General features: G+C 38.1%; 1 protein-coding gene across 2 annotated transcripts in view; it reads right to left on the bottom strand.

Moving 5' to 3' along the window:
- The window catches only part of nfatc2a (nuclear factor of activated T cells 2a), a 133,207-nt gene extending 113,804 nt beyond the window's left edge, over window positions 1-19,403 (bottom strand). For both annotated transcript variants that reach the window (XM_059980486.1, XM_059980487.1), the window contains exons 1-3: window positions 19,119-19,403; window positions 10,084-11,107; window positions 4,939-5,101 (exon numbers count right to left, since the gene is read on the bottom strand). In XM_059980486.1, the coding sequence (XP_059836469.1) occupies window positions 4,939-5,101; window positions 10,084-11,107; window positions 19,119-19,221 (1,290 nt within the window). In that variant the 5' untranslated portion in view covers window positions 19,222-19,403. The remainder of the gene's footprint in view (window positions 1-4,938; window positions 5,102-10,083; window positions 11,108-19,118) is intronic.
- Between the last annotated feature and the right edge of the window lie 273 nt (window positions 19,404-19,676).

The following is a 19,676-nucleotide window of genomic DNA, read 5'->3' as shown; positions in this document are numbered from 1 at the left end:
GTAAGACCCTGCTTGCAGTTTCCACTGCTGTGCCAGTGATGCAAAGATGGGTGCAAGCTGTGTTTTCATGCTTTATCACAGAATAGCAACTAAGGGAAACGGCACAGAAGCATTAAAGATTAATAGACTAGATTAGATTGTTTTGATGCAATGTGACACTATGATCTGGAATGCAATGCCTATAAGAATGATGACATAGAATCCATAAAGGATATTTGAAAAGTAATTAGATAAAAAGCTATGGGAAGTGAGCAGGTAGGTGGAGATAATTAAACAGCTTTTTTATAAAGCAGGCGCAGTCAATATTGGCTAATCTGACTTCTGTTGAATTGCTTGATCTGACATCAGCAAAGTTCAGATTATCAGCGTTTGTTTACCATCGGGTCTCAATCATCTTCTATTTAAAATAACTGCAGATCCTCGGCAGCCTTTTTTAATTATATTTCTTAAAGGAGTGAGTATTTTATAGTTGGCTATTTAAACAGGCCTGCATGCCGGGGGCTCTGTCACATCCCTCTGCCCTTCATGGCCCATTATTTGTGAGAATCTGGTGTATGTGGTTTCCGTAACATTAACTTGACGTTGGTGATAATATTCACACAGCTTCAAAGAAACTAATCTCCAATGACATGTGTCTATAAATGCCCTATGAACAAATTAGATTTGTGGGAAAATATGAATTCAGCAATAGCTACTTGGCTCCACCTTGGGCACTGAGACAAAAATAACTTGCTCGCTTTTTTGATGAAACCTAAAGGTAATAGTCCCCAGCTTCTCATCTGACTTTTCTGTGAAACAAGTTATTCTTTCAGTGAAGTTTGTTAGTGAAAGGCTATTGTAAAGTGAAAAAAATAAGGCTTTTGCTGCATGAACCGCTCTGAAGATAAGTAAGCCAAACTCAGAATAATGAAAATATGTTTTTTAAATAGCCTTATGTGGATTATGAGGGAGCCAGATTATACTTACAGTAAATCACCTGTATGATACATAAATTTACTCCAGGAATTACTTCCTATATGTACACCTGTGACCCTGCCAGACACCACCAAGTGGAAGGCAGTTGCTTTGCTCAGGAAAGAAAGAAAAAGTTTGGGGATTGACTGTTAGGGGTCTGCCTGCCATACTCCCAAACAATTGGTTCCAGAGCAGCTATAGTGGAATTTTGGGCAGAGGTATGACAGGTATGGAGAGCAAGCTCCAAACAAAAGGGGGAAAAAGACTGATAAAATCTGCATGTCATATAAAAAGTACACTTTTCTTCAGTTTGTTTTGCTGGCAACATCAAATGCTGTAGTTCCCAAATTAGTTATTTTAAATAATTCATTGTCAATTAGTCCAAGCATGAGGAAAGGTGAAATAATTTTATTTTCCCTTCCATGAACTGGAAAATGTGAAAGGAGTCATTTTAACTAGGGTCTACATTGTTCCATCTCAGGTTCCTGCTGTTCATTTGCTGTAATCATAACTCCAGCAGGAAAATATGTGGAAACTTGATCGATGTTAACACTGAACTCAACCATGCCTTCAATGCAATTGAAGCCATTTCTAGGTTTGGTTTTAACACGCAGCATGTCTTCTCACCATAACAAAACCTGCTCTAGCATGTATTAAACTGCTACAGGAATAAAGCAAAGCTCAGATGGGTAAAGAGTAATAAACTGCAGACAATGGAAATCTGAAATAAAAACAGAACATGTTGGAAACACAGATCTGAGGAGAGTTAATATTTCAAATATGCACTGTTGAAAAGCCTCATCCTGAAATGTTGACATGTTTTCATTCTGCACAGATGCCACCTGATCTGCTGAATATCTCTAGATCTCCAGCTTTCTTTGTTTTTATTCAAGGAGTGGTAAGGAGATTTACATTACAGCACAAATAATAAACCTAAACCTGGGGGGAGGGGCTGGGTGGAATTGTTGAGTTAAAACAAAATCAAATTACAAATTACTGTATATTCCAAATGATCAGAGGAATTGAATATTGCTTCATATCATCCCTTCAGCCAGTTAGGCCCCAGACCTTTAACTTTGTTCCTCAAAACTATTCTACTTCATTGTCCCTGCCCAAGACTCCAGCATTAACTAAGCATTTTTGGATTCCTACTCCAATTTCTGGGTCAAATTATGGCTAATTCTGTACCCGGGAAGCACTTTAAGATGTTAAAAACTCGGCAAAAATACAAATACTTTGTAGGATTTTGTTATGAAAACTGTATTTAATTCTTATATGGCTATTTGTTATAATGGTATATTGTTCTGCCAAATTATCAACACAAGCAAAGTGTTGTCATACTTGTCCTTTGCTGAATTTTTTTCCATTGATTGCTCTTAATGCCAGAAAATAGCAAAACAAAAGTCAGAAGGCCATTATTTATTATTTAAGATTTACTGCTTGTCAACTTTCTTTTAATTTTATGTTTCTACATTCACGCACTCTTTCTGCCCTGAATGCTGCTAGTCCTGTTCCTCACCCCTTCATTGACAACTTCCTGTTTCACACGTGACCTTACCACCTCTTCCCCCAACCACGACACTTCACAAATGCAAGTTTGGGCACACACCGCCTTCATTTTACCAGGAAATGTGATATTTCTGTTGCCACCCATTTTCATTGCTCAGAGTGAAGAGTTTTAGAAGTAATTCAATAATAATCCTCCTACACATTGAATATTTGTTTTTTAAAGAAGGCTTTAGGTGGTAATTATGATAATATTGTTTTCAGTCCTTTAGAACCAATTGCTAGTTTGTTGCCAAGATGACACATGCCTTGTGTTTGCAGAAGGCTGTGACTTCAGGCCCGAACCAAAAGTTAGAGGAAGACGTGACAAGATAAAAAAAACCACAGATCACAGTTCAAGAACATAAACCCAGCTCATGTGTAGCCCACAAGCAAAAAAGAAACCAAAGGGCAACTAATTGCTATACAAAACTTGGTATTAGAGCGGTCACGGAAAAAACGAAACATTCTGCTAATGGATGAACATTATCGTTCAGGGGCTCAAATCAATGGTCTGCTATGCAGCAGATTCCTGTCAGGTCCTGTCACAATGCAACAGGCTGTCACTGCTCATGACTCGCTCTGCCAAGTGCTGCTGATGTTCTTCTCTGTGGCCCAGTCGGCAGTGTGTGTGGAAACCCTTTATTATTTGTTTGTCATTTAAATATGTGTGAAGTGCACTTGGAATGAAAGGTCATTTGACCACTGGACTACCCCTGTTGTGTCATATTCACCTCTGCTTTGCAGCTTGAAAGCTGAGCCACCGAAGGACGAAGACATGAGGACCATACAGCGCATTTGTCGGCAGTAGAGGTTGTTAGTGTGGTGAAGGTGGCATATGGGAAACCTGTCTTCACTGGCGGAGGAGAGAGTATAATAACAAGAAGATTTTTGATACAACTTTATAAAATATTATCTAGTGCACAGCTGGAAGATTGTGTACAATGATTGCCACAGTGCAGGAAAGGTGTGATTGTATCAGAGCAGACACAAAGAAGGTTCACCAGGATGTGGCTGGGGAAGGCGTATTTCACTGGACAGTCTGCGTTTGTTTTCCTTGAAGCTGAAGAGGCTGATGGGCTACCAGACAGAGATATACACATTTCTGGGAAGTATAGATGGGTAGATAGTAAGAAACTGTGGCAGAGGCATATAAGACCAAAGAGATAAGTTTAAAATGAGGTGTAAAAAATTTAGAAGGTATTGAAGTAATCTAACCCAGAGAATATTTGCAATCTGGATAACTGCCAAAGAAGGTGTTGGAGGCAGTTCTTCTCAGAACATTTAAGAAGCATGCAAAAAAGCAGTTGTGGTCTGCAGGCCGAGTGCTAGTAAAGGGGATTAATACAAAGAAGTACCTGACAGTTGACATGGACTTAGTGAAACAAAGGCCTGTTCCTCTGCTGTTTGACCCTAGGAAAATTGTGCCTACCACCAAGCAAAATGCAGTAATGCCTACTTTCAAGTAAATTCAAGTCACTCTGGAAATTCTCCTGGGCATTTTCATGTTAGGCGTATCAAATTTAGATCATTGCTAGCAATAGTCAATTCGACCTTCATAGTGTAATCCTGCACTGTGATCCTATTAAGGTAGCCCAACACTGAACTGTTAACATTCAATATCCCTGCCATCCTGACCTACCTATTATGATTCCTCTGGAACAAGGGTTTCCAAACTTTACTATGCCATGGGTGCTGTCTGACATTAAGCAAATTGTCTGTGGGTAACCAGGCAGTTAAACTGTTGACCAGACTAGTCCTGAACCTTGTTTCCCAAGCCACCCATCTTCCTCAGAACCTCCAATCAGTGCGGGCTCTGTGTGGGGAGCCAGAGTCCTAGCCACAACTTAAAAATCAATGTTGAAAACATGTTTATTAATAATTATTCCTAGTTCTCACATCCAGATGTAATAAACATTCTGAGCTTCTCTTCTCCATGGGTGCTGTCTGATCAGCATTTTATTTTTCTGTAGCTTAAAATGTCCCTTCATCTTTCAGCCACAAAAACAAGAGATAATATAAATAGTGGCTTCAATCAAAATTCTAGTTAATCTGAAGTGAACCTGGTCATTTGCCTTTTCAGCCTCCTTCAACAAGACCATCGCTGATCTTACAAGATCATTAATTAATGATCTTCATTAATAGCTCTATTTTCCAAGTTCAAGTTTATTATTGTCAGTGGCATACACACGTGTGGTATAAATGCCATGGAAAAATAGCTTTTTGCACCTGCAGCACTATACATTACAAGACAAAGACAAACATATAAAATTGAATTAATATAAATTATACATTATACATAACTTACATGAATCTGTGAATTTATTGATCTCCATTTTGAATATACTCATCAACTCAATATTCACAACACAGGCAAATAGTATGTCTTAACTGGGAACTCTCTTCCAGGTACCAAATAGAATCATCTTTCATAATTACCTGGACCACAGGATGACCACCATTTGGAGCCTTAACTGCCCCGCGGCTTCCTTCTGTTTCATAGTGAGCTCGGTGGTGAGGTTTAGGCTGTATCTCGATCTGCAATTCATACTGTCCTGATAGACTTGGCAATTGCCACTCCAGAGGTGGTAGAGAAGGAATGCTGTAAAATAGGACATCATTTTTATAATTACTTGCATCAAAAAACAAAAGCATGTTCACATATTTGGAACTTATGGATTAAGTTCGTCTAGGTTCATGATTTGATCTCTTCCTTTCTTTAGACATTACATTATAACCCTTCTGCTATGAGTTATTTTCATGGGCACCTTTTCCTAAATGAAGAACCTTGTCTTCAATTGGTGTATCCTTTTTACCACCAATGAACAACATATATCTTGACCCTGGTAAGTTCAGGTGATACTGGGGTTGATTCACCACAGCAGACAGGAATTTAATATGTTAACTCCCTATCTCAGCTTAAACTATTTTCTATCTGTCAAATCTTTATGCCAGTTAGTCAGTATGAAATATGATATTAAAATAGCAACTTCCATTTATGGATCAACGGTCATGATTTCAGGTCATTGCTAAACATGTTACAATCAGTGATATATGTTGAAAATGTAGCAATTGATACAGAGACACATCAGAACATGTTTTTGTAGAATGCAACTGATTGACAGTTAACCATTTGTTACACAAGAACTTGACTGAATGTGTACAGTATATCAGATACAAGAAATATAATGAAGTAAATAAAAGTTGTTTTCGCATTCTACTAGTAAGGAAAACAAAGTTTAAATTCATTATAATTGTAATGAAATCCTAGCCTCGCCTTTCCTTTAATTTTCACACATGCGCAATATAAAGTCAATCACAGAGAGCTGTGCTAGTATTCATGCTATGCCTCCAATGAAAATAGTATAAATACTGAGGACAATATAAGTTAATACTTCCTGCAGTAAAATCTAACTCACATATAACATGAACAGGTAAACTAAATTGCCAATGAGACTGATAATTTAACAAAGCAGTAAGGAAAATTATACAAACTATTCTCATCATCCAAATCTTCTTTCACTTCTTTATAATCTTCCTATAATCAGATTAAGTAGTTGAATGGGATTTATTATGCTTTTCCAGATGTTAATCACTCTCATAATCAGCTAACTGGTCCATTTTACAAAATATAATTTTATAAATTCTAGTAATTTGCCACTTCTCAACAACGGATATCTTTACAACATTCTCCTGGCTGTATTGTTGACATAGGGTGTAATCCAGAATAGCAGAGTGGAGGCTAGCATCAGTACATTTCTGAATGTTGTCAGGCTGGAATGGGCTAAGAAGTTCAGGAATATCATTATGAGAATCCCTGTGCTTAGAATCAACCAAATCCACAGCATCGTTCTCAGTTCCTAACCACCCACTCCAAAAGCAGGAGCGGTATCAATCATTCATTGTTCCTCTGACACTGGAGGCTCTGGAGTCTCAAAATTAAAGGCAATTTTAGTTGTCAATAGAGCAAAATGGATTCCATTTCTGTTCATTGAAATGTTCTTTAAAAGTGTAGGCTTCTCAGTACCATTAACTGTGGTGTTATCTGTTCAGGCTAACAAAATGGCTTCTCTGTAATGTTACTTCATGCTGTAATGGGTTTCTGTTGCTGGAATGTTTGGGTTATAACTGCAGATAAGGGGGGAACTAACCAATCGAGAATTGTTATGCTATCCTGTGTGTATGAGCTGAGCAGGAATTCACGGTCTTTTTTCGGAAGACGAGCGAGGAGGACAGACACGTGAGGAACAGACAGTGGTTCCAGAGCGACGGATACTGGACCTCAGTGGTTCGGATGGTGGCTGAAGGCTCAGAAGGTCGTTGTGGATGGAGCTGGATGCGTGAGTTCCAAAGTAATAAAATATTATGTGCACAAACTAATAAACTTACTGATTTGGTGCCTTTAGGTTATCTGTTTCTACTAATCCATTACTAAGGAATAACTAAAAAGTTGTAATTATTTATTAGCCTTTGGTGTGTTGCGAGCATGTACTGGGGGAGGCATTGCACCGTATTTACACTGAAGTATTGCACTGTTGGCGGGGCAACGGCAGATCACCCTTGGCGAATGGGGGTAAACTGGGGGCACTGATGCTACAAAAGCTTCATAAGCATTCTAAAATTCTTACATCTATTTGCAACCTAAATCACATCATACTGGTTTTCACACTGCAGTATCCTAAAGTGAACTGTATGCAGTTCATGTTAGATTTTGGTAGGAAAATAATTTGGTGATAAAATGTCTCACTTTTTGTGTACATTGTATCATCATACATTGCATTAAAGCTTTTTTATCCACTGGACTGTTTCCTGTTTTACAATATGTCATTTCTTTTCAAATTCATGAATGCAAGTGCGACACTGTTTGACTCAACTACAAACATCTCTAACAATCCCATCTCTTGATCTGATAAGACAAAGCTACCAATCCTTTTGGCCTGTGAAGCTCTGTAAAAGTGTCATCATCATTGTGATCACAGAACTTTTAAATGACTTTTAAACCTTTGGAAGAGTGATTGGAACCTCTTCCTAATTCTTTCTCCACAGTAGTTTCACATCCAAATAGTTTTGAATGTTATTTTTTAATCTGGTTCCTCCAATTTTTCAGACAATGTGTTTCAGAATGAACAACTACCTGAATAAATATATTTTCTTTGTATTACCTCTTATTTTTTTGACAATTGTCTCCAGATTTCCTTGGATGAAACCATTCCACTACTCGAAACAGTTTTCCTTATTTACTCTTCTAAAACCTTTTAGGAAATCTCCACATAAATGTTTCTGTTATACCAAGAGCACCAATAGTTCTCCAGTATATCAGGAAACTGGAGCCCTTGACATTATTTCAGTAAAATTTAATTTGCAGTAAAATATAATTTAAAATATAATATATATCTGTTAATATTCCTTTAAAAAACCACCCCAGTGCTATCTAAGCAGTGTAAAAACTAACGCAGCCAAGTTACAAGCAGCAAGCTCCTGTAAACACACAAAAAAATTAGATTTTTGGTATTGGTTGAATGCTAAATGTTAGTTAGGGCACTCCAAAATTTGTCCTGCTCTCCCCTGACCAGTATCATTCAATGTTTTACATCAACCCAGGAAAGCAGATAGATTTTGGATTAAAGTTACATCTGCAAGAAGATAATGTAGTATCCTTTTAGTACCTCACTGATTGCAAGATTCAAATAATTGTTCAAATCTTTGATGTGGTATTTGAACCCATGACCTGACATAGAAATGAAAATTCAACGTTAAGCCATAGCTGACTAATATGGATGGAATATTTTGGAAATAAGTTTGAGGTCTCTCTATACTATTCCATCCTTCTTCAAAGAGAATCATTAGATTTTAAATATAGCATTTATAACCAACTAACTTCCAAAATGTCATATAATTTAAATCTTAACAATATTCAAATATTTTTAATATATTTAATTCTGTAAAATTCAATGAAATGTGCAGTATAAATAGCTTTGGAAAACTAAACCATTGAACTTAGCTTTTCACTGTGCCTAAATTATTGCCAAACTTTTAACATTTTACTTTCTGCAATCAGCATAATAAGAAAAAAAGTTAACGTATAATGATAATTGTGGGTTAGTACTCTGCCACCAAAACAAGACACGGATTATTAAGATTAGTGCAATAAACTTCACTTCAATCTTTTCATCATTATAGGCAATAGACAATAGGTGCAGAAGTAGACCATTTGGCTCTTCAAGCCTGCACCGCCACTTTGAGATCATGGCTGATCATCTACTATCAATACCCAGTTCCTACCTTGTCCCCATATCCCTTGGATTCCCCATCCATAAGATACCTATCTAGCTCCTTCTTGAAAGCATCCAGAGAATTGGCCTCCACTGCCTTCCAAGGCAGTGCATTCCAGACCCCCACAACTCTCTGAGAGAAGAAGTTTTTCCTTCTTCTCCCAGAGAACTCTGTCCTAAATGACCTACCCCTTATTCTCAAAACATACCCTCTAATACTGGACTCTCCCAGCATCTGAAACATATTTCCTGCCTCTATCTTGTCCAATCCCTTAATAATCTTATATGTTGCAATCAGATCCCCTCTCAATCTCCTTAATTCCAGCGTGTACAAGCCCAGTCTCTCTAACCTCTCTGCATAAGACAATCCTGACATCCCAGGAATTAACCTTGTGAATCTACGCTGCACTTCCTCTACAGCCAGGATGTCCTTCCTTAAGCCTGGAGACCAAAACTGTACACAATACTCCAGGTGTGGTCTCACCAGGGCCCTGTACAAATGTAAGAGGATTTCCTTGCTCTTGTACTCAATTCCCTTTGTAATAAAGACCAACATTCCATTAGCCTTCTTCGCTGCCTGCTACACTTGCTCATTCACCTTCACTGACTGATGAACAAGGACTCCTAGATCTCTTTGTATTTCTCCCTTACCTAAATCTACACAATTCAGATAATAATCTGCCTTCCTGTTCTTACTCCCAAAGTGGGTAACCTCACACTTATTCACATTAAACGTCATCTGCCAAGTACCTGCCCACTCACCCAGCCTATCCAAGTCACCCTGAATTCTCCTAACATCCTCATCACATGTCACACTGAACTTGATGTCATGACCTGGTTCCCAAGGGATGATGTATTAGAGTGTTCAATTTAATCAATTCTTCAGTGTAAAGCCCTTGAGGAAATCAGCTGGTTACAATGAGCCAAGATGTGCTTTCATTGATATATTACTGGTCAAGATTGTAAAAATAAAAATAATATTGGATTGAGAGAGTCCTTAAATTCATTACTTTAACCACATATGCCAGCATAATTTAAATCCATAATTTGAATACTAATTTCCCCACACATCTCCATTTTTAAATTCAGAGACTTTCTCTTCAATTTGTTGTGTTTTTTGTTTTGCTATCAATGCACTTTCTAATTTCTAATGACTACATTAACTGAATCAGTAAATTGGCTGAAGAGATATTGTGATAAGATTGCAATAATGGATGAAAGAAATCCTTACATAGTTGTTGGGGGGTTAGCTGAAGCCAAAGTGAAATAATCCTTCCTGGTTGATTTTAAATGAAAATGCATCAACACTCACCTGCACGTAGGTTTGGGTTTTGTCCACTGGAAAGGATGAGGAGGCATCAGTAGAAGTGGGTCAACTCCATAAATATCTTTCTTTAAATCTTGACAAGGCCCTGAAAACTCAGCATAGTTCAGTGTGGTAAAACTAACAGGTTTTTCTCCTTTACACATGTCAGCTTTAAGGGAGGATGGCGGAGTCAGATCCATGATACGAGCCTTCATTGGATGCATTTCAACCAACTCATTGTTGGAATCAGTGGTGAGTGTGCTCATTGCATCTGCAAGACTTGCAGAATTTGCAAATTGGTGCAAACCGGGTTCATCTCTTGCAATGACTCTTGGTGAAGCCTGTGGAGAAGGAGTTCTGGAGCGGTCACAGGAATATCTTCTTTTTCCACAAGGTGATGATGACCTTGAAGAAGGCCGGGGCATGGGGGATGGTGATCGGGCATTCTGCCAGTTTTCATTATGAGTTGAAGGAGAGTTGACAGGAGATGTTCTTGGAGAATGGTGAGCACCCTGACCTTGATATTCTTCTGCACCGTTTTTTGGGGAGACACATGGAGATGTTATTGGTGAGGTCTGAGGTGAGATGCCATAATGGGAACTTGACTCATGAGACACAACTGATTGCCAGCTTGTTGATGAAGCACTACTAGCTGGACTGTTTGGGTCCCTATATACAATGTTTTCAGAACCTGGCACAGGTAAAGTAACTCTTGGAACTGCTGTGGGAGAATGATATGATTGCTCACCACAGCTGGTTACATGTGGAGTTACATGAAACAATCCAGGTGATGGTGTGATCTCAATTCTTGGGCTTTCTACACCAGATGATGCATTTGGCTTTGCAACTTCCAAGTAGTACTTGAACTCCCTGTTGTCCACTTGGCCATATTCACTCATGTGTTCTCCAGCCAACACAGTAGACACCATTGAGCTACACGATTGAGATCCATAGTGGGAGACATCCATAGTTGGGAAACCAATCCCAGTAGTAGCAATGCCCTTGTGAGAAGCAGCAACATTTTCTGCCTCTGAAAGAAAGAAATACCAAGTTATTATTACACAAGTTTATGACATTGTAATTGGCTAACAGATGGTGGTAACTGTATTTTACTGCCTTTCAAATAACATCATGTTCTCAAGCCTCAGCTGGTAAAAATAAACTGATAATAAAATCTCTAATTTGCCTCTAGTTCAGATTGAAATTATACATGGGGCTAGAAAGAAATTTAGTAAGGAAACAAGGTACAAGCAAAAATATTTTTTATATCTCCAACAGATAAATCTGACTAAGTTTAATGACACAAGGCTATACTGTCCATTTCTTCATTCAATGTTGCAAATCTTTGCTCTGCCAGAATATCTCTACTGCAAGAAAATCTTTCTTAAAATATATTAAAATTTATGGAATACAATCAACAGAACGAAAACTGATCCAATGCTATCTTTGTGTATTTAACTCTCCCACTGTATGATTTATCTTCAGTTTTCAATGTATCATGTTTGCTGATGTACAGAACAGGTTTTTTTTTACTGAGATCGAATGAAGACAGGTGCATAATAATATTCAATAACACTCCAGAAAATGGCTGAAGAATGTGATATTTCATTCACCATTGTCAATTCAGTAACATACAGATATTTCTCACTGCTCACTTCCTTGTTTATGCCATCCAGATGCAATGTTATTGGCTGCATGCTTCAGAAGTACCTGTTTAAACTGGCCAGCACTTCTTAAAGGGGAAATGAAAAACAAAACAAAAATTGGAAGAACCGAACAGGCAACACCCATAAAGAAAGAAATGGTCATCATTTCATGTTAATCACTTTTCATCAGAACTAGAAAAGTGAGAGAACAAATGTTTATGCAGCTGCAGAAAGGGGAAGGGGTAGAGAGAACAGAGAAAATATCTGAGAAAGGATACAGATCAGAATTTCCCACTCCTTCCTTTCTGCAACTTATAATATAGTTATCTAGTCACTTTCCCAGATCCAATGAATGGTGATTGACCTGAAAGGTTGACTCATGCCATGAATTGTGCCTGACAAATTCAGATCTCTCTACATTTTCTCTTTTTGTTTTGGATTTACAACATCTGAGAAGTTTTTGATCCTTTCATATGGACCAGATGGAGCTGGATCTCGTGAAGCTGAAACTGACCTGGACAATGGAGAGACTGGCATAGCTTAGGACAGAGAAAGTTTGACGGAGTCAGATGGGAAATCTTATGGAGGGGATCTCTTTAACTACAGGTGGCCAAAAAACATGTTAACGTGGCACTGTAAGCACATGATTGTAGAATTCAAAGCCAGAAGTCAGATCTATGGAACTAGATGCATTGTTGCAGTAAGTTCAATGACTGGCCTCACAGATGTGGTCAAGGGCTATGAATGCACTTTCAAATGCTGCATCCTGGCAACCACAACAGTACTCTTGGGGGATCTCAATGCAATATATCCTTATCATTCATCAGCAATTGTTCATAAGCTATATATAAAAGCCATATGTTGCAATGCAGCCTCACCAGCATAGCACTACTGGAAGATCCACAGGAATTAACTGGTGGCCCTTGACTGAAGGAAGGTCAGAACTGCTTCAGTTGCTAAATCAAACCTATTATTCACACAGTTACCCCTAAATAACAGCCTAGTTAGCCTAATCACGATTTCTGGAACCAGGTCTTCTCCCTCACAGTTTATATCAATGATGCACTCCATGAGGAGCACATAATTGGTGTAGCCTATGCCAACGTGTCATCAGGCTAGGATGGAGGCTAGATCTGAAACATACAGGGACCAACCCGTTTTCCTAACACCACAGCTAATATAGATGATAGTTCCACATGCACACGTGTGATAAAGTCAGGAGAAGTTTAGTTCAATAATAGACTGCCATATTTGAAAAAAAAACTACATAATGAAGAAGCAAGATTTTTGCAAGGTTTATCAACTGACTTCAGGGCTCACATTTGCAATTTTCAATGCCTACACATCTAATATCTCACCAATGGAGTCATACAAATTTGGATATACAGATGGACCTACAAAAATAGCTACCACAAACACATTGAATCCATCCTGAACAAGAACTTTGAGGTACTAGAAAAATATCACCAGATTTGGAAGCTCAAACCAAATCTTCAGAAATGAGTAGTGATTTTTGCTTTCATTTTGAAAACTTCAATTAATGGATTTGCCAACAAAATATGACACTTGGATACCCAGATCAGTAGGAAAGTGGGGAAATAGGCTACAAAGGGTTAAATGTATATATTATGTGAATGGGTAAAGATCTCACAGCATTGGAAAATACACAATGGCCAATTTGGTAGGTAAAATTTTTAAAACCCTACTATCCAAATGGCAAGAAATTGCAAGCATCTGAGAGTAAGTATTCTAGCTTCACAAGAGTACAGCACAGAAACAAGTACTTCAGTCCAACTTGCCCACACTGATCAAGTTGTCACCTAATCTAGTCCCCTTTACCAGCAAATCACCCAATATCCTTCTGAAGCTTTCCTATCCATCTACCTGCTAAAATATCTTTTAAGTGTTGTAATTGTATATGCCTCTGTCCCTTTTTCCAGCAACTCATCCCATAGACCCACCACCCTCTGTCTGAAAAGTTATACTTCAAATCCCCTTTAAATCTTTCTCCAACATTTAGCTGTGCTCTAGTTTTAGACTCCTCCACCCTGGGAAAATAACTATGACAATCTACCAATCCTTTCTCAACCTTCTTGGCCAGAAGAAACCCTTGAAAGAACTTTCAGGTCTCAGGAAATCCCTGCATAAAAATGATTATATCTACAGCTCAGTACGTTAACGTGATCAGTAAGTTGTAGACATTTTAATCCAACAATAATTGTCAATGCTCTTTTGAGTAGAGAATTAATTTTTAGCCAAACTTTCTTGAAAAAAGATAGTTAAGCTTACTTGTCATTCTTAAAATTAATCCCTTTCATAAAGTTTTAAAACTCATAAGGCAAACATAATAAATTTCTGTTAAATAACTGGCTTAAACTAAAATGTGATTTAATTTTTCTAAAGATAGGCTCGGTAGATTTAATTTAAATAAAAGTTGTAAATTGATTTTAATTAATTCTACTTACAGCATGAAAATTTATTGACTATGTTGAAAAGTAAAATTACTAAAAACCATAAACCAAAGCAATATGAATAAAAATACAGCCCAAGATACAATTTTATATAAGACTTTGAAAAAAACCATTTTCTAACTAAGCAATATGATCAGGCTCAGATATAACCCTAGCATGTGAAATCTGTGCATGTTTTTTGCTGCACCAATACTGAATTCTGGGTCGAACATGAGATAAGCACACATGGATTTCACCTTCAACTGAAATGACATGATTTCTATCCTTACTCTTGATGCTTGCTAAACAAGAAGAAACTTGCTCACACATGTAAGAAGTTGAAAACTACAGCAAAATGTTCATTGCTTTCCCACGAATGGCAGGACGCTCTTCTTTCACAGAAATCCAGAACTTATCTAGGGCAGGTCAGTAAATCTCATCTCAAGTGTATGACCAGATTCTATCCTATATATGCCCCTCATGACTTAATAAACTAATTAAAGGTCACTCCTCCACCATACACTGTGATAGTCTAGTCCTTCAGAATATCCAATATAACTGAGAAAGATACACACACCAATACTTGCTGGGATCTTACCAACATTCCCTGCCATAGTCTGAAGCCATGCTAGCCCATTTGGATTTGCAAACCTTAGCTTAATATCCTGTGCCCTGATGCGCTTGGAGGGCTGAACAGGTCACAAGAGGAAACAATGTGAAAGGTTAGATAAGTAAGAACTCTGATATTAACCTCCAGCTTAGGTCAAGGTCATCATTAAATCATATCCATGCTAGTTGCTGAAGATGCAGACAGCTGACGTACAAACAGAATCTCACCATTCTATGATTATATGGTCAGGAAGAGGTTATGAATTACTTAACAAGCCAATGTGCAATTAATAAAAGCAATATGATATGATACACCCTGAGATGGAATTTTTTGATTTCAACATCCAAGCAAAAAGTGATCCGTTACTGTTCCACAACCACATGTAAGTAGGGCAAAGGGCTGTGGAATGGGGAACTGGGATTGTGATCACTGGAATTTTATGGATGAATTATGAAAATAGGAAATGACTTTATTACTACTTCCCTTCTTCTTCCTCTAGATGCTTCCTCTCACTCTGCTGTTACAACCACACACCAGTTGGTTACTGTTTTATTGATATCAAAGGGTCAGGATAGCAAGGTGGTGCAGCAGGCAGCAGACTACCATGGAGAATGGCACTGCACCATTGAGGACTGAAGCCCTTCTTTTGTGTGGTCTAGGAAGTGGTCCACTTTATCTTACTGTACAAGATAACATGTCTTTTCTTTTGTGCTTCTTATCCAAATCCATAGGCAGTGGAATATTCTCATCAGCCAACTCTTGCAAACCCATAATCCCCTTTAGTTTGTCATGGTGCTTAAATAGAGCTGGCAAATTGTATTACTGCTGAACAAAATCATCATAAAAACAGTAAAAGTATGGCGCATGATTCAATGCCTATGGTCACAGTTCAGCTGGACCTTGGGGGAACCTTGTCCAGTTGCAGAGTGGGGCAGAGTTCTCAAGTGGTGATGATACTATACGAGTGTTCACAACAGCATCACAGATTATGGGGAACCCTACCATCTTTGTAAAGTCATAAACTCTTTCCTTCAACTAGTGCCCAGCATGAGAAAATGGAATGCAGTCAGCCATCATTAAAGCATGCTACTAGTCTGTTGTGCAAAGTGATCTTGGTTCTCCTAGCTGAAGAAGTTAGCTGTGCTCAGCTAATAAAAAAAAATATTGTTGTTTTCTTCAGATCTGTTTTACCTGGAATGGAATGGACATCAGCCATTTCTATGTTGTATTTCATCACTCTGGAAATTCAACTGGATATTTCAGAACACTAGTTTTGTTTCCAGTCCTGATGAAGGGTCTCAGCTGGAAATGTCAACTGTTTAAACTTTTACATAGATACTGCCTGGGCTACTGAGTTCCTCCAGCATTTTGTGTGTGCTGCTTGGATTTCAAGCATCTGCAGATTTTCTTGTGTTTGTGATTATACTAGTTAACCTAAAATGCTTGACAGAATTTCCTTGTCCGATGGTGTCATTTCCCATTTAACATTCCTTTTGGAGCATTGTGGGTAACTGAGGCTAAGCTACCAATGGAACAACCTTTGCCAGTATTGCATGAACAAGTTTAACTTCATAGGGCAGTGCTTGGATTGAATCTTCTGTCCATACAAAGCTCATTACCTTCTTTCTTTTTTACCTTCCTCTATAATGCACCAAATTCCAACTCTCTCCATCTCATCCACTGGTGTTTGTTGTGACCTTCCCAAGTTTAAGACTCTCAACTTGTAATGTTCCTGAGTCCACAATCATAAAGGCACCCGTGTTTCTCCAATACTTTCCCAAACTTTTCCCGTAGACCCTGATCTCTCTGACTTCTGTGGCCAGGAACCTAATTGCCCATCTCCATGGTCCTCAACCTTTCACATCACACCTATACCCCACCAACCTCAAGGCCTAGATGACCTATTTCATAGCCACTCTGACTACAATCAAATCTGGTCTAAACCCCCTAGGTGTGTGCACAAGAATTTCTGGGAACAACTGTGAAACTGGCCTGAAGAAAGAAGAAAGATTCAAGTTTCAAATCTCTGATGGATTTATTGACATCATTGGCCTCACTGTGCTATTGAAACTATCAGTGGAGAGGATCAGGTCCAAAAAAAGTGCAAAAATTTCAGATGTATATTTATTATCAAAGTATATATATGTCACCATATGCAACCCCAAGTTTCATTTCTTGCGGGCTTACTCAATACATCCAACAACCATAAAGAATCTATGAAAGACCACAACGACTGGGCATACAACCAATATGCAAAAGACAGCAAAATATGCAAATACAAAAAGAAAGGAAAAATCACAATAATAAATAAGCAATACATATCGAGAACATGAGATAATGAGTCCATTGTAACAGATGAACCAATGAACCTTTGAAAGAGAGTTCATAGATTGTGGGAACCTTTACCAATGTCCATTCAAGGGCATTGATGTTTCCATAGCAGGCTGTGATGCTTCTAAAGTCAAATAGCCCGTCAGTGCTCAATACCAGGATCACACATTAAGAATCATTCCTCGAGGAGCATTTTAGTCAGCACTCAAGGTAAATACCTCAGCAAGTATGTTCGGTGATGTTAAATATTGGGGGGAAGGAGCAAAGCGTCTTTGCTAATTACAAAATGGGACCACCGATTCTCTCTGTTAGGGAGATATCATAAGACCAAACGAGAATAAGTTTGCTTGCTTAGAGATTATAATCACTTTCATCAGCCTTATGGCTAATATTTTGGTCATGATAATTAGTGTTAGCTCTTTTGTTGAATAGCTATCAAACTTGCTTACAAATAGGAACAATGTGTTACAGTAAAATTAGTACAGTAATATCCAAAAAGGAATTCTGGTTTTAATAGACAATGTAGACAGAAGCTATTTTTAATTGGAAATCCATTCTTTAAAGTAAACGCAGGATCTCAGCTATCAATCTTCTATTATGTCATGCATTGCATTTTATTTAGACTTAATTTCTAACAAATGTTTTACAGTCCCATCACCTTTTGCTTTGTGATGTATGCTTAAACTCTCTTACTACAAATGTGGCACATTAACAGATCTGTTCCCAAAAGTGAAAACCAATGTTGCTAACCACAAGGCAACCAATGTCTTCTAGCTGTGTAATGTATATGTAACCATCAGTGAGGAACTGAACTAAAGACAGCAAATCTTGAAAGGGCTAAAACTTCACTATGAGTCTGCCATAGTACATCATGAGAAACTGCCCCATATCTTCTTTCAAACACCATTTTACTAATGCTGGCAATCAGCATAGATGATATAAAGGAACTAGTAGATTAAATCAAAACATGTGATTACTTGCACCATTGCAGCTCAACATCAGTAAGACAAAGGAGATGTTGACGGACTTTAGGAAGACTAAGCCTGCACTGCTCCCTGTTACTGTTGATGGTGGTGTATTGTGGATGTGCTGAGGACCTACAAGTACTTGCACCTGGATGACAGACTTGAGCAGAGCACCAACACAAAGGTTGTGTACAAAAAGGGCCAGAGACACCTCTACATTCTGAGGAGACTCAGCTCCTTTGGAGTATGCAGACCTCTCCTTCACATATTCTACCAGTCTTTTGTTGCCAGTACAATCTTCTACGCGGAGGTGTGCTGGGACAATGGCATCAACACGGGTGATGTCAACAGGCTCAATAAAGTTATTAGTAAGTCTGGCTCTGTTACAGGAGTTAAACTGGACACACTGGGAAGCTATGGTAGAACAAAGGATCCTACAGAGCATCCTGGCAATTCTGGACCCTCTGCATGCCACCTTGACTGAACAGAGGTGCACTTTTAGTAAAAGACTAAGACAACTGTGCTACTCCAAAGAGTGCTGAATTAAGTCATTCTTACCATCAGCCACTGGCTCTACAATGAGTCACCCTATAGCTAGGGAAGTGATGAACCCCTCCTGTTAGACTGTTTGAGGTAACTTCTTTTATTCTTTCTTACTTCTCTTCGAATAATTGTATTTTTGTATATCTACTCTGACATTGTAATTTCCTCTGGGATCAATAAAGTATCTATCTACCTACTATTCAATGTCTTTAGATCATTAGGATACATTCTAAAACTGACATATAGTGTTAAATATATATTTTTTAAATATATTTAACATCTGGTCTCATTGTTGCTTTCTATAAGAACAAGTACGCATTGAATAAATGTTTGCTAAGATGACAAATTATTTTACAGAATCTTCTCAAATAGGCAGTTACATGAGAATTTTACTTTCTTTGCTGCTCTATCTTTATATCAGACATTGAAGCAACAAAATATAATTCTTTAAATATATTTTTTTTTCTACAATGCAAGATAAATAAAGCTTACAAACCTTTTGTGGCGAAGTCCTCATCGTGGCTATTGTCGAAAAGTACCGAAAAATCAAACTCCTCAGGGTCGACCTGTTGGCCTGGGTTGTTATAAATGAAGCTCATTTGTCACCACCTGCTCGACGCAAGTTATGGCACACTGATTTCACAAAGCTAAAGTATTTACACTTTTCTCCCACGGTAAAGAACGAGGTGCCTTTTTAGAACGTCAGATTTTATTGCTAATGTACGGCCAAACTGTCAATGAAGGAATAACTGCTTCTAACCCCAAAGCAATAAAAGCCACTACGCATGTGGCAAATTTCAGCTGTGTGTCTTTCCTCAGGTTGCTCAATGACAGAACTATCAAATTGTTAAGTTCAATAATAGCTGCTTCCTGTTACAGTTATAATGTTCAGGAAATGGGTGTGTTCTCTGAACTCAACTCAGTCAGTGTTAGCAGAACACGCCTCCTAATGACAGGCACTCGCATTAAAAATAAACAATACCAAAGTAAGTTTCTACATGTGTGTTTGGAAGTTGTATTGCGTGGATGATTTTCAGTCTTGATTAAGGGACAT

This window comes from Hypanus sabinus, chromosome 9 (assembly GCF_030144855.1).
Source record: "Hypanus sabinus isolate sHypSab1 chromosome 9, sHypSab1.hap1, whole genome shotgun sequence".
In the NCBI taxonomy this organism is placed as follows: Eukaryota; Metazoa; Chordata; class Chondrichthyes; order Myliobatiformes; family Dasyatidae; genus Hypanus; species Hypanus sabinus.
This window is presented reverse-complemented; position numbering and strand designations above follow the sequence as displayed.